The 16,892-nt window shown below is 41.5% G+C and overlaps 1 protein-coding gene across 1 annotated transcript in view; it reads right to left on the minus strand.

Annotated features, from left to right (window-relative positions):
- The window catches only part of LOC126400883 (chloride channel protein 2-like), a 230,559-nt gene extending 218,033 nt beyond the window's left edge, over window positions 1-12,526 (minus strand). The window contains exon 1 of the mRNA XM_050061878.1: window positions 12,270-12,526. Within this exon, the coding sequence (XP_049917835.1) occupies window positions 12,270-12,320 (51 nt within the window). The 5' untranslated portion in view covers window positions 12,321-12,526. The remainder of the gene's footprint in view (window positions 1-12,269) is intronic.
- Window positions 12,527-16,892: the final 4,366 nt, after the last annotated feature.

Here is a 16,892-nt window from a genome sequence, read left to right on the forward strand (position 1 = left end):
AAGATTTATTATTAAAAATATTGAATTTCCCGAGCTTTATCCTTTCTTGCCTAGTTTGTTTTTTTGTTTTTTTTTATAATTTTCTAAATCTATTATTTTTCTTCAATTTGTGGGATATTTCTTACCAACTTGCTCATTGCCTTTTTTCTCATGTTTTTGAAATCGCACCAATGTGCTCAGAGTTCAATGGTTTAAATGCATGTGAAAGGCGCCTGAAAGCAGCACAAGAAAAGAGATGTTGCTCCTGGTTTTTAAGGGTTAATCAGGTCGTGCACAGAAAATTGATCAGCAACAATTTTGTTTGGTCAATTGTTTCATTTATGAAGCAAAAAATATAAATATTTTGTTGTTCCTGCATTTAAAATGAAAGAAGTTGGTGTTTCACTCTGTTTTATATGGTTGTGAACTGAAAATCTTTTGGCAGTTGGGTCAAAACAAACACCATCATTATGAACTCTGGAAAACTGTGACGGACATTTTTCATAATTATCTGCCTTTTAATTAAACACCCAGGAACAGCGCCAGGCTTTGAGGCTGATTTGACACAGTGGCCAAACTGCAGGTCCATGATGTGATGCCATTTGGCCCGAAAACACTTTTTGCCATAGACGTGCATTGTGAAAGAGACATTTGTTAACCAGTGGATACACTTTCTTTGAGCGCCAAAACCACCACGAAGTGACTCGTTTCACTTTCAGGATTTAGTTCAATTAGTCCAATAACATTTAGAAAGTTGAGAAGAGCTGCACCATTAAACCGGAAATTAGCTGCCCAGCTGTGACTTGTATGTTTTCATATATATAGATATATATATATATTTAAAAAAATTAAATATCCGATCTTTCCCAGTAGAAACTGCGCCCTTCAACAAATGATAGGAAAAAATGCTAAGCAGGGTCCAGCTTCCATCAGATAAGTGGGGACTCCATGTAGTGGTAGCGGCATGTTCACCTTATCTGACCTCATATTGACGAGGTTCCTGTACATCACCTTCATAACCATCTCAGAAAGTAAGAGCAGCATATTGTACAGTAGTTTCTGTAGTTTCTGCCCATCTGTGTGTCGACAGTATGAGAAAGTGTGAAATGACAAAGGAACAGACCGTCCACAGAGTTTCCCATATAAATGGAAATGCTGCTGCTGCATCTCACAGCGTTTGCTTTTCAAGGGAAAATGTGAAACACAAAGTCAAAAGTGAAATGCTGATGTGGTGGCAACAGTAAGCACTTTATTCTTATTTTTTTTATTCTTCTAACTCTTTGAGAAAAAGAGGTGATCTGGATTTAGAATAATTTATGTTTTACCCTGTTAACCATTCTGCCTGCAGTTTATTTCATTTTCATTATATTCAGAAATGATTATAAGTTAAGTGTTAGTGAGTAAGTATAAGTTTTATAAGTTTATGTTTCAAATTCTTGTGCCTTTATGGGAAAAGTCACTCATTCTGCAGTGTGTGTGTGTGTGTCTTCAGATTATGACTGATAGTCTGAGTTTGATGGGAGTCACATGTGATGTATGTGTTTGCACATTTTTGAAAAGATATTCAGTACAGGGGAGAAACTGGAAAATATGTATTTATTTATTGATCTTTTTTTTTTTATTGTGACTTTTCAAATTCTATATATTTGTGTGCCGTTGTTTTAAGTTGTGCAACACTTTTGTCAAGTGCGGTTGTTTTTAAATGTACTAAATAAATAAACTTGATTTGATTTGAAGCGGTGAAACTCATTTTTCTGTTGATATAATCTCTAGTAAAATAAATAATAATGATAATGTCATTATGATAAAAAAAAATGTTTATTACAGCAAGACAGTTTACATCACACAATCAAATATGTTAAATTAAACAAATAATACAGAATCCAATAGACAGCAGATCAGTAGAAACAGGGCTAGGCTCCAAATCTTAATCATCTCAGTTTATCATTTTTTTTTTTTTTTAACAGTAAACCTCCCTCACAAAACTAAAAACAATTCAGTTCCTCTTATTTAAATATAAGGAAAAAGAGGAAGCACATGCGTATTTCAGTCGACACTCATCCTGGGAGTCATTCAGTAACATGACGTCAACATCATGGAGTATTTTCAGTGAAGCTAACAACCAAATGTGACAAAGTTTAGCTCGCTTCAGTTTAAAGACAGAAAAACTGTCTCACTTTTTCATTGTCACAAACATTTCAGAGCCGTCACACAGCGTCCTGATCCAGTGGTGGAAGGTAGATACGACGGGCTGCAGTGCACGCTCATTACTAGTTATAAGGCGCACACACACACACACACACACACACACACACACACCACTGGCAACTGTTTATAATAAAGGCCAAAGGAATCTAACTCAGGGAGCTTTGCTATGTTTGTTTCTCTCTTGTTTTCTTACTGCTGCTTTTATGTTTAAAACACACGGCTGCTCACTGGATTTACAGATGTGCTCAGCTGATCAGTCTTGACAAGTTAAATAAATTATTAATCAAATAATTAATCAAATAATTATATGTGTGTATGTATATGTTATAATAAAGTTAAATAAAGTCAAATGTGCCAGTACTACCTACCAGATATCGTCTTGTCACATGATCTTGTCATATAATCAAAGACTTGACATGAGACAACACGTTACCCAACAACCATCACTGCTGACCTGTATATGACAAAAATATCAAAGAGAATAATAAATTATTCATTTAATTGTTGTTTTTTTAATACATACAGGTTTTTTTGGAGACCAGGAAGTGAGACACGAGTCCTTGTGATACAGCTGACTCCTTTTACGTCTAATTAAATTATGTTTTTGCAGAAATCTGACAGAGTTGAAAACAAAGTCTGAGACACAGCATTGTCACAAAAATATATCTTAAAATAAAGATGCTTATAGCAGTGCGTTTATACACCTTTGTTATTAGTGCGTACTGTTAGCTTTTGATTTTGGAGACTTTAAACACATTTTTCTATTGTCTGGGTCACAGGTGTTTTCTGCACAGGGCAAGTTTAGAAGTGAAAAAAAAATAAAGCATATCCAAATATTGTACAAATCATATTTATTTCATACATATAAATCCTTTAAAAATACATATTCACCCTCGAAACTAAATCACTGTGTTGATAAGGTGTATTTTTAAGGGCTTTTTGTTGAGACATGATTTGATCCATTTTTCAAGAATAGGAGACACATCAATGTAAACTGGGGTTTGAACTGGTGGCTGGAGAAAGTGAGACATCTGATGACATCATGTAGGGCTTAAGGAAAATGTGATGAGTATGTTTTAATATTTCCCGACATTTCAAGGACAAAACACTTTGACTAATTAGAAATTATGATGAGAGGCTGCATCTTTGTGTCACTACGAGCTGGTTTTCAAACTGTAATCAACCACTAGCTGTTAACAATGTGGTTTTTCTTCAAAAACTAGGCAGCAGCAAAGTTGTAGAGTTGATTTTCTGCATCGAACATGAACCTTCAGACTTACTGTACTGTACTGTGTTTTCCATGATTCGTCTCATTCTCTGCTCGTCTTTATACTTGAAGCCCTGTATTGACCTTTCATTGCCTAAACTCACCTATTAATCAGCTGTACTGAGGGTTAGCACTGAACCAACACTCGCCTTAGATCTCTATTGTCCATCTGTTCTCTACTCCATGTTTGTTAAGGACACAAAGCGGGAAGAAATAATTGTATGGCACTAATCAAGAGACACGCCTCAACACTTGAACACGAGCTCCTCTGTTGATCTATTGACCCGTCGAGCTCATTCTCTCTGCGGTTAATCATCAACACAAGCCGGTCTGAGTGATCAATGCATCTGAGAACAAACACCGTCACACACACACATTCCACCTTTGATTTCACCTGCACACACCCAGTCAACATTTCTCCTGTCTCGTGGAGTGTTTGCAGAAATCACAGTTATTACAAACAGTTCCTTGTTTGGAGGCTTCATTCTTTCGCCTTTGTGCAAATGTTTGTGTTTAGACCTCCAGATCTCTGCACACATCGAGTCCTCGCTGAGGAAATCCATCATGGCTGTTTGCCCAGAGGATAAATAGAGGTGGATTTGTCATTTCGAGAAAAGAAAAAACAAAACAAAAAAGCAAAGGTTGATCTTTTGTAACCCGGAGAAAAACCGTTAGAAGCTTTTGATGCTTATCTGCTGCTCGAGTCGGCCTATTCACAACTCAGCTCTGAACAAATGTTATGCAAGCAGCCTTTTCTCCAAACACCAAAAGCGCGGGGTCAAGGAGTTGTTGACCTGTCTTGTAAAAATAAAAAAGACTTTACCCACAAGGCGTGATGAAGGGAAACAGAGGAGAGGAGAGGGCGAGCAAAACGGGAAATTTCCACTAAGACTGCGAGCGGGCAGACATCAAACGGATGTGGCTACATAAAGCCTAATTACCACAGCAAGGCGAATAACACAGGGTTACAAATTACTCCGTGTCGCAGCAAGACAGATGGCCGCAACACTCACACACACCCATGCACACACAGGGGGAAATGTGCACTCTCAAATTATTACATTTCCATACTCCGCCGCCCGACACTTTCACTTCCCTGTTGCTCTGTGCAAAACATCTACAGACAATATAAGATATCAACACACTCTCCATCATAAACCAGAAGACTTTGTGTCACATGAAATAGCCTGTACCAAGTGCCAACACTTCTGTCGGGTACGCACTTGTAATACAGCGTCCGACTCGGCCAGGAGGAGAGTTGAACATGGAGTGAGATGTTTTACAGGATCCAGACACACAATCCAATCGGTGTCCTTTAACTCACTGTTTGCTGATCACCTTATCTCTCACCTTATGACTCTTATCAGAGCTCTACACACAAAACATGCAGGGACACACACACACACACACACACGAGCAATAAGCCTCCAGACAGAGCGTGTCACCATGTGACCCTGCACACACACACCATTACCCAGCACAATCATACGGCCTGGCTGGTAATAACAATAACGAGCCATCAAAGCCGAGGCGTGACAATCCGCCGTCTGTTCGCCAGGGATGGGATGAAGAGGAGGAACACCAAACGCATGATCGTATCAAGACTCCCAGGAATGAGGTGGCGTCACAGACATAATGACACCAGCAGGACATAGAGACAAAACAATACCCCAGGCTCCCACACACACACACACTCATACTGTGCGTCCACTTTGCAGAGTGTCTCATAATCTCAGAGACGACTGGCTCATTCTGATGTAGCAGCGCTGTGATTCCATATAAAGCAGGATAGACCCTCCTCAGCTGCAGTGTCACCTGAGCGTCAGGTGTTTTTGTCAGTATTGCCAACTTGTTGCCGCAGGTAACAGAGATTTATAGCTGTGTAACTGTATGATAATCCGCTCAAACATTTTTGTATGCACCCTCTGTTGGGTTGGTATGTCTAATATGCCTTTGATAGTGCCTAATGACATCTTGGCATGCACACGACTTATTTAAAGCAGGCCACGTGTTCCACCCAGAACGCTTTGGGAGTGTGCCACTGTCGTCACTTAGCTACAGCATGCTAATCAGGTTAGCCCAGCTCATATGGACAGCATCAGGTCTAAAGAACACAAGTGAGAAACCAAAGCTGTGCAGCACTTCCATGAAGCTGCGGGACTCAAAGTTCAGTTTCGAGAAGTGGAGTCTTTAAATCCCGAATGGATTAAGCTCCGAAATAGCACCGCAACGATCAGTACGTTGACATGCACAGTTAAGTTGAGCCACAGTTCGAGTAGGACATTTAACTGGACTACTGTCCTTGTCCCAGTATACAAGCACGGGAGGGGAATTGATTTATGTGCGACTCCTCTACGATAGGTGGAGATATGCCCCCTTTCAGCTTGTTAGTATTGGACCTTTTTCCAGTTGACCTATTACGTCACAGACCAAACAAGTTCGCTACGGTTAGCTAGCAGCTAACTGGTACCATGGTGGACAACTTTACAGCTCTGTACATTTGGTCTGTCCAAAAATGCACACCTCTGGATGCAGATTTCTCCATGTTGTTACCTTACTCTAGGGCTGGACGATTAATTGAATTTTAACCATGATTTCGATTTTGGCTTCTCACGATCATAAAAACATTATAATTGAAGAAAAACGATTAATGCGCTGCACGGCGCGGCGTGTATGTAAGTTCCTGTGCTGGAAAAGCACCGTGAATGCACCTGTGTTACGTGCAGCAGCAGCAAGCGTGTGACGTGTGTGGATCAATAATATGTGGAGCGAGCGATTGAGAACATGGCAGAAAGGCAGCCTTTGGTTGAGAAGAAAGGTAGGACAACTTCAGTCATCTGGAAACATTTTGGCTTCAAGTTGACGGACGTCGAGCAAAAGGAAATTGTTTGCAAAGTTTGTCACGCCGTCGTGTCTGCCCCCCAAGGCAACACGACCAACTTATAATCGTGTTTATTAATCGTGATTTCAATATCAATCAAAATAATCGTGATTATTATTTTTGCCATAATCATCCAGCACTACCTTACTCTAATTCTTACTTCTTATAACTCTCTGTTCTTTACATCGCAGTAGCTGTACCGAATCACAATTTCCCCTCGGAGATCAATAAAATATTTCTGATTCTGATTCTGATTCCAGTCTTACAGTTCCCATAATGCACCATGATTGCATCACTTGTTGGCCCCTCCCTGTCTGGATACATCTAGGTCTCTTAAACTTCTACCAGTCCGTACCACAGTCTTTCTGTTATCACCTGTTTGTTGTCATAACTGAACTGAAGATAACCGTGATGATGTCATCAGAGTTAATTCACATTATATGACTGTTTTCACAGGCTGAGTGACGCTCATCATGATGTTAATTAGTGCAGTGTCACTTTAAGAGCCTGTCATATCATTTAGATCTCATACCGGGGATCATTTTGATTATCCTGTTAATCATTAAAGAGCGGACTGAACCAAAGACTGTCGCCACTGTTTAACTCGAGTCAACTAACATTACTGCATGTCTCTGGTAATGCTGCTATCTGACATGCCAGCTCACTCTCAGTACAGACACCTGACTGTGGTAAATACCGTCCAGAGGTTGAGTACAAGCATCTGGGGGACAAATCTTTTTAACAACGTCTTGTTGCAGACTGGAACAAAACAACAAACAATATAACTTTACGATGCAAAAAAGCAGGACACAAGCTCAAACTCTCCATCAGTGGTTCCAACAGGTGGGCCAAGGTTCAAAAGTGGGACAAAAAAAACACGCTTTCCTGCTGCAGAACGAGTGACTAAGGTGAAATCTGGACCTCGTGGCTGCACCAGGTGGGAACCACTGGACTAAATGGTGTTGCTCTGTTAAACAAAGTTTCATGTGCACATTGTTTTGCATTTAAGTTGGAGCAATACTGACATATATTGCTTTTCATTGCTTCGGAAAACTCCTGTCACGCTACATAAAATGTCATAAATAGTACTCTGTCACTCTCTGTTGTACAGCACCTAATAAACGTCACCTTTGATCACAAGATGGTCCATTTATTATTGACATAAAGATAAAGCTACGGCAACACAGACGGTGACAGTGAATTTACACCGACCTAAAATCACCACTAAAACTGAGACCAGTTCAACTGCTGTTTGCTATTTTTCTTTTTGCCAGCAAAAATACTGAATTTCAACAGTTTGATAGATTTTCCTCAACATCTGTTTTATCATCATTGACACAGCACTGTTACTAATGATTCATAGATAAGCCTTCCCATTCATTCAGGACGTTTACAACAGCATCATCAAGGACAGCACACACCCCAACCACAGTGTCTTCACACTTCCATCAGACCAGTCCCATCACACTCACTGCTACAACTTGATCTGATTTAATGCAATGTTTGCATGAGGCTTAGTGCACTTTATATTTAAACTTGGGGTTTTCACTACATTCTTTGTTTCTGCTGATCTATTTAATTAATTATTTTTCTTTAAAATCTAACTTTTATTCTAATTTTATCATTGTTCTGTGTGAAGGGAGACGAGCAATGAAGAATTTTATTGTAAATCGCTGTGTTCTTGCCGTGCACATAACAATCTTGATCTATGAGTAACCTGTGATTTATGGTGGTTTCCTACAGCGAGTGTTTTAGAGTCTGAATCAAACATTTTAACTCACGCCAAGCCTCTTTAGAGCAGGGGTGTCAAACTGATTTTAGTTCAGGGGCCACATACAGCCAAGTTTGATTTCCAATGGGCCAGACCAGTAAAACCATTACATAATAACCTATAAATAACAACCCCTTAAAATGTTTCCTTTTTTTTAATGTCAAGAAGTCTGAAAACGTTCCATCCATTTACAAAACTAGTGATGAACAGCCGGCGACATCCTCAGAAAAATTAGGTGCAAATTCTACAGTATGTCTCAGTTTTTCCACATTCAGTCAGTTGAGAATTCACTTCCATTATGTTTTTTTTCCCCCACTAAAGTGGAAGCTGTTGAAGATGCAGGTTAAGTCACCCCCTGCCTTAAAAACTTTTAACAATCTGAAGTTTTGTCAGTGCCTCAGCAGCAGGGCCCCACCCATTTTGTTTTGAGAAAGAAGTCTGATACAGATTCTTTTGTACTGAAGCTGCTGCTTGACAATATTTTGCACAATGTTCAATATCTTTAAATATGACCACAGAAAGTATTCATTGTATTTCAGAGAGCTGCACTCTACTGTAAAAAAGCCTCTGAGGCAGCATATTACATAAAGCATCTGCTCACTAGGGATGAGCTCGATTAGACGTCTAAATGATTAAACGTCCGCCCCCTCGCTAGTCGGCACCAGAAATATTAGTCTGTTAAACCAATTAGTGTTTTATTCATGTACAAGGCCGCTTAACTGTCATGCAGCTGCCCGCCACTAGTGGTTGCTACAGAGCCATCACAAAGCAGCCCCCCTCCCCGCGGTAATGCTCGAGTAGACTGGAGTTTTAAAACAGCACGGTGGGAAATTGGAGAGACGTCCTCTCACAAGACCAGCGCCTCTGTGTCAAAAAATAAACTGTTAATCACTCGACTGGAGCAACGCACAACCACATCCAACTCAAGCATTTGGACGTTAACCTGCACGGATGCTAGCGGTGCTCGCCACACTCAGACTGATTTGACATCGTTCACCCAGAGACGCTGTGATCCCGCCCAGTCTGAGAAGATAATGCAGCTCATCACGACAATGACCTCGCAAGATATGCTTCCACTTAACTTTGTTGAGGTTAAAGGCTTCAGGAAGTTAATGGAATATGTTGAGCCTGAATGCACCGTGCCGAGACCGTTTTTTAGACTAGTCGACTAGTCTTAAATTTTCGTTTAGTCGATAGGGAAATTCGTCGCCAGTAACATCCCTACTACTCACTGTTTTAATTGCTCCTTAGCATTCACAGGTGCATCAGTATGAGGTGTGCAAAGTCATCCAATGTGCCGGATTGGACCCTTTGGTGGGCCAGTTCTGGCCCCCGGGCCGTATGTTTAGAGCATTAAGTCAACACTTATATTCATTGTTGAATGCTGACACTAAAATGTTCTGATTGTAGCTGCTGTCTGTTGAGATGCTGGGCTCTTTACGTGACGTGTTTCCAAACATTTCTTTTTTATTCTTGAAGAAGCCTCTCAAAGAGATGCCTGTGGGACACTAGAATTAGGGAGAATAATGTAAAAGCATTTGTGTATAAAGGTTAGCAACACTGCAGCATGCATTGTGTATTTTGCACGAATACTCCACCATATCCTACACAACTCATCCTCACACATCCACACCGATGCACCAGTCTGATGTTAACAGACAATATGTTGAGGCTGGTTTTTATTCTCTAAGTGCTCCTTACTCCTGGCCCCGCCAACATTTCTGCAGCCAGCCTTTCAGCCCCTCTCACAGCCAAACTACACTGGCCTCTTTGAGCATCCACTGCCCACAACAAACCCACACAACCACCATGACTGCCAATATCACACAAAGACACCATGTTACTACAACCCACGGCGAGGAGATGGGGGGCAGAGAGAGGACTCATTTATGTTATTCTCACACTGTAGCTATTTTTATTTGATTCTATTTAGACGCTTCCACAATCTTGTTCATGTAACAATCGTCCGCAGCAGAGGGAGCTCAGATTAACAGGAGAGGTGGTGTGGATGGAGGTGTTTTCTTTCTGCAGAGAAAGAGCTGCTTGCATGTTCCTTTCAGAGCCGCAGAGCACGAGACCCCGCCAGGGTGACAAAGCGTCCAGCGCTGAATCAGCGGGTCGCACGTTGTGTAATCTCTCACACACAAACGCACACACACACACACACACAAAGATTAACAGCACACAGAGAGGCGGACAAAGAAACTTTTTCAAGAGAAGGAAACAGAGGCCCAAAGGAGTGTTACAGTTGTGGCTCTTCTTAATTTAAAGCCTCGCTGCCACTGAATGGGTCCAGTTGGCCTATAAAACTTGTCTCCTCAAATAGCAGATTGTTTAGGCTTGACACAAGTTTGTCAGGAAAAGTTCAACTGGACATTTACACACTTATACAAACGGTCCAAACCCCATCTTTGATCATCACAAGGGACACACTGCAGATTCAGTCTCCTCAAAGAGGGATCTGGACACCTGAGAGGTCCTCTGGCTGCAGGAGCAAAACTATGCATCATGTAAATGCTCTAATTACTTAGCTCATGACACCTGTTAGACTATGTACAAGAGTGTAATCATTTGTTTCCCCCTCACCACTGTTATCTCCCAGGTTCATTGCTGAATATTAATCTAAATCAGCCCTGATGGAGATCCCAAGGACAGACATGTTAAGCGGTGGTCCACGGGCTCTGATCTGTATCTGTGTGAAGGCCTGTGACATGTAAATGTTTGAGAGCCCCCTGCTGAATAAAACAGGTCCAATATCAAACCATTCAGCTGCTACATCTTGTAAACCTCCTGCCGACCACCGACTGAACACATCCCAGCAACTGCCTGCATGTTACGCAAGATAAAAAAGGAAATGACCTTCGGTAATGATTGCGAAGCGTACAGTAACTTTTAAAGTCTAAGCTCACATCCACTCACTGTTGACACTCAGTGCTCTGCATAAAGGTTAGCCAGCATGGCACTGGACACCTGCGTAACCGAGCAAGCATCACATCCTGCAACATATTATGCATGTGCATGCACACAATGAATTGACCTATTGTTGGACGTTGGTGGCTGATATCAGCGCAGCCTACACATACAGTAACTCCAACAGTGTGCTGTTTGTGTGCAGATGACATCACCCTCGTGCATGTAGTAGATATTTTATGTCATGACAGCAGGCAGAGTGAATTGTTGCTAAATCAGGGATCTGAATGCACATTTTATTAAGGAAATTCCATTCAAAAATCTGTTAAGGAAGAGGCACTTTGCTTTTTAGCAAATATGCACATCTTCCAAAACGTGCCTCCAGTGCTTTTACACACATCAAGATCCCACTGTGGAGTCGGCTGAGCTATCAAGCACCAAACAACACGCAATTTCCTAAAATACAACTTTTAAAACCATGGTGTCCTCAGGTTGCACCAAGGAGGTGTGTGGAAATGGCTGGGAAAGCTGATAGTTATATGCACAGTATTAAATATTTCTAAGCCGAATTCACTGGCACATAATTGACATTCAAATCAAGCACAAATCATTTTCTAATATGCGTTTATGTCAATTTACACGGCTTTTTTTTAAAGATTATGTAATTTTGACAGTGGAGTTTGGCCGCACAGGAGAGGACTACCTGTTGCAGGATAACGAAATCCAGATGTTTTGTTAATAAGCCCCTTTACTGTTGTGAAGCTAGCTGCTAAAGACATCCAGCGTGAGCTGACAGACAACTCAGAAACGTGTCCTTGCTTGTGTCACCACACACAAGGACACCAAAGGGCAATTAGAGACACACACACCACTCACAGCGGCTTCCGACACCACAAACCTCGGTCACTTTCACGTGAGCGCACAGGGGGCCAAACCTCGTTTGAAATATGTCAGTTTTTAGTTTAACACCTAGTTGCGGCCAAAAACACACACTCAAGTAGAATCTTCTAGACTCACAAAGACACAGTGATTCATTCGGCATACATATTTCACACCAACATGTATTTATTGTGGTTAAAATGCAACTTTTAAACCACACTTCACACCGCTCGCTGTTATGCTACCACCAGATGTGTAGGGTTGGCCAACAGCAAGTTGACAGATCTGTCAATGGAGTCTGGCTGCCCTCTCCAACACTGTACGTGGTGTGTGAGCAGTGGACAAAGTTCAGACTGGCAACAGGTCAAACTTACCAGCGTTTGTTCATACTGCAGCGCTCGCTGGTCTGACCCGTCCCCTGCCATGGCTCTGCTCTGGCTCGACCCGGCGACTTGATGAAGTGTTTTCGGCTTCAAGTGAGAGCAACCCGGCGGCGATATCTCTGTGTGTGAGCGCCGATTAAAGCATTGGAGTGACTTTAGTGTCTGTGTAGGAGTTCACAAAGGGAACTCCAACTACAGAGTGCGTCCCGCTTACAGTAAGTTCCTTCATTTTATAGCCTCAAGTCCTCAGCAAGATCCACACTGTGAGGCGGGACTTAGGAAGGTTTGAAGTGGAGTCGACCCTCCCATCTGGAGCTGGTGTCAATCAAACCAGCAGGAATTAAACTCTGAGTTAAAGCTTTCACTGTAAACACGTGTGTGTGTCAACATGTTGTTTGTGACTGTTTATGCATACAGATAAACACAAGGCAATATTAACTATCAATATGAAATGTTGCGTGTTACCTGAGTCCAGGTGGATTGATCCCACACACACACACACACACACACACACACCTCTGCACGTTGATGATTAACTTGCTATAGCCTTTTTATTAGATAATGGTTAATGAATTCATTGTGTGTATTGACACTGTTTTTTTTAACTGAAAACCACTCTCATGATATTATTAAATTCATAATATGATAAATAATATGATATGATATTATTATGATGAACTTTTAAATGGCCCAATCCTCTTCTGGGCCCTGAAGGCAAGCTTACTTATAAAGTTATTTAGGCTACATGTAAGCAACAAGGTCATTCAAAGTGCTTTATACATAAAACATCAAAAGCATCACAAAGACAATCAGTCGAGACAATAAGACTCAACCAGTGTCCAGATTTCACCCATATTTTACTATAAATATATAGTAAGACTGTCAAAATAATGCATTCATTTTGATTAATTAATCACAGAATTCATAATGTGTTAGAAAAATAAACGCTGATTAATCACGTTCCACAGTGACCTTTGACCTGGTGCGTCACTGAAGGCCACACTAACTTTGTCACATGATGGACGCAAACATTTACATTTAAAAAACACCCCGATGGAGCTGTTGATAGGAGCACCGCTCTCTGCAGGTTCTGCAGGAAGGAATTTTCGTACCATCAGAGAACTGCAACCCTAAAATATCACCTCAACACAAAACATTTAGCAGCAAACCCAGAGGTCTGAGCTAGCACAGCCTTCGCTGCTAGCACTAGCAGTCATCCTCGTCAAGTCACACTCGATCGGGAGTTCAGATGCAGACTGAGTCAGTCTACCTGTGACCGACTAACTCCCTTACAAAAGGGATTACAGTGGACTGCAGACCAGTTTGGGTGGTAGAGGACAGGGGGACAACTGTGTCCAAAATCCAGCAGCTTTGCTACAACACATCTGACAAAATTAATTTGAACTGAAATTTTTAAAAATACTTTCACAGTAAAAATTGATGTATGTGATTAATTTAAGTTAATTTATCAAAGAGCACATAGTTATTAGATCAGTTTTTTTAATCGCTTGACAGCCCTAATATATGTATATGTAAATACTACGAGGGGTGGTGTGTCATCCTCAAGTTCAGGTCCCTGCCCCTGACACCGCCAGGACGCCGCCGGGTGCCATTAAACAATAACGGTGACTGGCGGCATATCATACTGACCTGAAAAGATAGCTCTTTTCATCTGACGCCAGATGTCACTGACCAAGCGGTGGCATTCGATGACTTCGGAGTGAGACTGGGTTGAGCTGTTTCTGTTCTTCTTCTACATGCTCCCCTTTTGAATTTAGAAAAGTCAGAATATTTTCATTTTCATTGACTCCTTGAGGAAGATCCAAATCACCCTGTGTCCTCCTTAAGCTCGGGTCCTTTGAGGGTTCTCCTCAGTGTCTTAGCTGTTCCTAGGACTGCACTCTTTTCTGGACAGAGACCTCAGATGTTGTACCTGGAATCTGCTGGAGCCACTCTCCCAGTTTGGGGATCACAGCCCCCAGTGCTCCCATTACCTCTGGCACCACTGTTGCCTTTACTCCCCACATCTTTTCTGGCTCCTCTTTCAGCCTGGTAGACCACACCAGGCAGTTTAAAGTCTTAAAGTATCTAGTATTTACTGTACTTAAGTATCAAGAATAATTTTATGATATTAACTGTGCTCATGTATTCAAAGTAAAAGTACAAATAGATGTTGGTAATAGAAAGCTGGAAGTTTGTCTTCATAACAGGCACACTGCCTTAAACTGAAGTTTAAACTACACTTGAAGAAGAACAAGGTCTTCTTCGCAACCAAAATCCAGTTTTTCCTTCCCTCATGTTCATTCATTCATCCATCCATCCCGTCCTCCCTTCCTTCCCTATTTTGTTGTAAGTCACAAAGATGCTCAGGGGAAATGCACTGCAGTAAAAGCACACATTTTATTTGGGAAATGTAGTAGAGTGAAAGAGAAAGTTGACAGAAATATTAAAACTCAAGTGAAGTACAGATGCTTCTAAAAAATACGAACAGATAGCTACAGATGGTTTACAAACCAATTATTAACCATTAAAAAGGGTTACAAATAACTACTTAAGGTCTAGTGTGTCAGATTTAAGGGGAAATAGTGACATCTAGTGGTGAGATTTGCACATTGCAGACAGCTGAAACTTCTGGTTTGAATTCCCTCAGTGTTCATTGTTCAGGAGGTTTTTGCCAGGAGCCGAATTATCCACAGAAGTCTCTGTCTCTCCAAAACAATCAGACCAGGTGATTAAAACTGATAAAAACACTGAATGAAGCAGTTTCACATTACAAATCAGTGTAACTCTGGTGCTGCTCACTGCAGTTAGGCTTCTTCCTACGGTGGCCGACATGAAAACGTGAATGGCCCTATGTCTGATCCAGATGTTCAAGAGGTTTTTACTGGGATCTGAATTATGCACAGAGGTCTCTTCCTCTCCAAAACAAACACTGCTGCTAACTTCGCTGACTGATGCAAAACTGCAAAAAGGTAAGGCCCTATGTTGAGCCAGGGTTTGCTTTGTCTGTTTTGGGCTACTGCAGAAGCATGGCGGTGCAACATGGTGATCTCCATAGACGAGGACCTGCTCCCTATGTAGATAAGAACCGCTCATTCTAAAGCCCCGTTTCCACCAAACACTTTTTACAAAAACATAACAATTCTATTTAAGGTGATTATACACTAAAGAAAACCTACTTATTATATTATACTCTATTTCTGCCAACACCTCCCCCTAAATCCTACACACCAGCCGCTTATCTGTCAGTTTACCATTTAATGATCATGGTTGTTATAAAGTGTGACCAGTTTTTGTCCTAAGATACACTGCCTCTATAATTTGTGCCTGCAAAAAATGATGGTCTCCCATCTCTCAGGCTACATTAGTCACTGACAGCAGTGAAAGTTGTAGGTGGATGTTAGAGAGTGCCATTTGTGAGCCCACACCCCACTTTGGGAAACACTGAGGTAAGTTATAAAGCACAGTGTTGCACAGTAAGTTCAGTCCAGAATACATTATCTCAACATCTATTGGACGGTTTGCCATAAAAGTTTGTTCAGATTTTCACAGAGACTACAGACAGATATAAAGAGAATAAAGGCCACTGACTTTGGGGAGTCTAACTTTTCATCCAGTGCCAGCAGGATATCAAAGTTTCACTTATCCAGTTAAATGTCCAACATCTACAGGATGGATTTGCACAAAGTGAGGAACTGTTCCCAGATGATTTGTCCCAGTGACTTTGGTCATCCCTTGACTTTTCATTTTAAGCGCCATGAGCAGCTGACACTTTCAGTTTTGAATGAAATGTCTCAACAGCTATTGGACAGACGGGTATGTTCGCCTCCCCACCTCAGGGTGAAATGTAACAACTCTGGAGATTCCTTACAGGGGTACTTTGGTATTTTTCAACCTAGACCCTGTTTTCCCAGATGTTAGTGGCAACAAAAGTCTTTGTATGTGGTCCAGTGTTGAGTGAGAGGGCTGCAGCTGGCAGCAGTGAAACAGGCTGCAATGTCATCACTTGGGTCAACTGCACACTCTCAATCTATATCAACAAAGTGTTGGTTTTTTTTGCCACGGACAGGCTCAGGTTATTATTATAAGTGTCCGACAACATTATGGAAAGGATCCCTACAGAGACAGACCTGAGTGAGATCCTTTTTGTTTGAAACCCACCAGACTCCATTTAAATAAACAGTCATTTTAGCATGTATAGAGGCAGCATGCTTTCACATCTAACTGGATGAATAAAGGGTTTAATTCAATCAAACCAGAGTTGGTGATTGTTGGAGCAGTGGAAAGACGAGCCAAGATGGCTTTTGTGAGTTTTATATTGTTCTTGTGGACTCTGAATGAAGAGTGTTTTATGATAATAAAATTACTGATTATTTAATCCCGCACTGTCGGCACTTCGGCATCGGCGGCTTTTCGGCCGATTGAGCATGTTGAATCGGCGGCGGAGCTTGTCGGTGAGAGAGATCACTCTGATTGGCTGTTCAGGTTTTATTTCCTCGCCCCTGTAGCGAGTGAATCTGCCGAGCCCTGGTTTGTTATTCAGGTTAAAGTGGGAAGAAGCAGCGGGTTTATCGGGCAGCTGAGTGAAGTGGAGCCTGCGGAGGAAACACCGGG

Source organism: Epinephelus moara, chromosome 2, assembly GCF_006386435.1.
Source record: "Epinephelus moara isolate mb chromosome 2, YSFRI_EMoa_1.0, whole genome shotgun sequence".
NCBI classification, from domain to species: Eukaryota; Metazoa; Chordata; class Actinopteri; order Perciformes; family Serranidae; genus Epinephelus; species Epinephelus moara.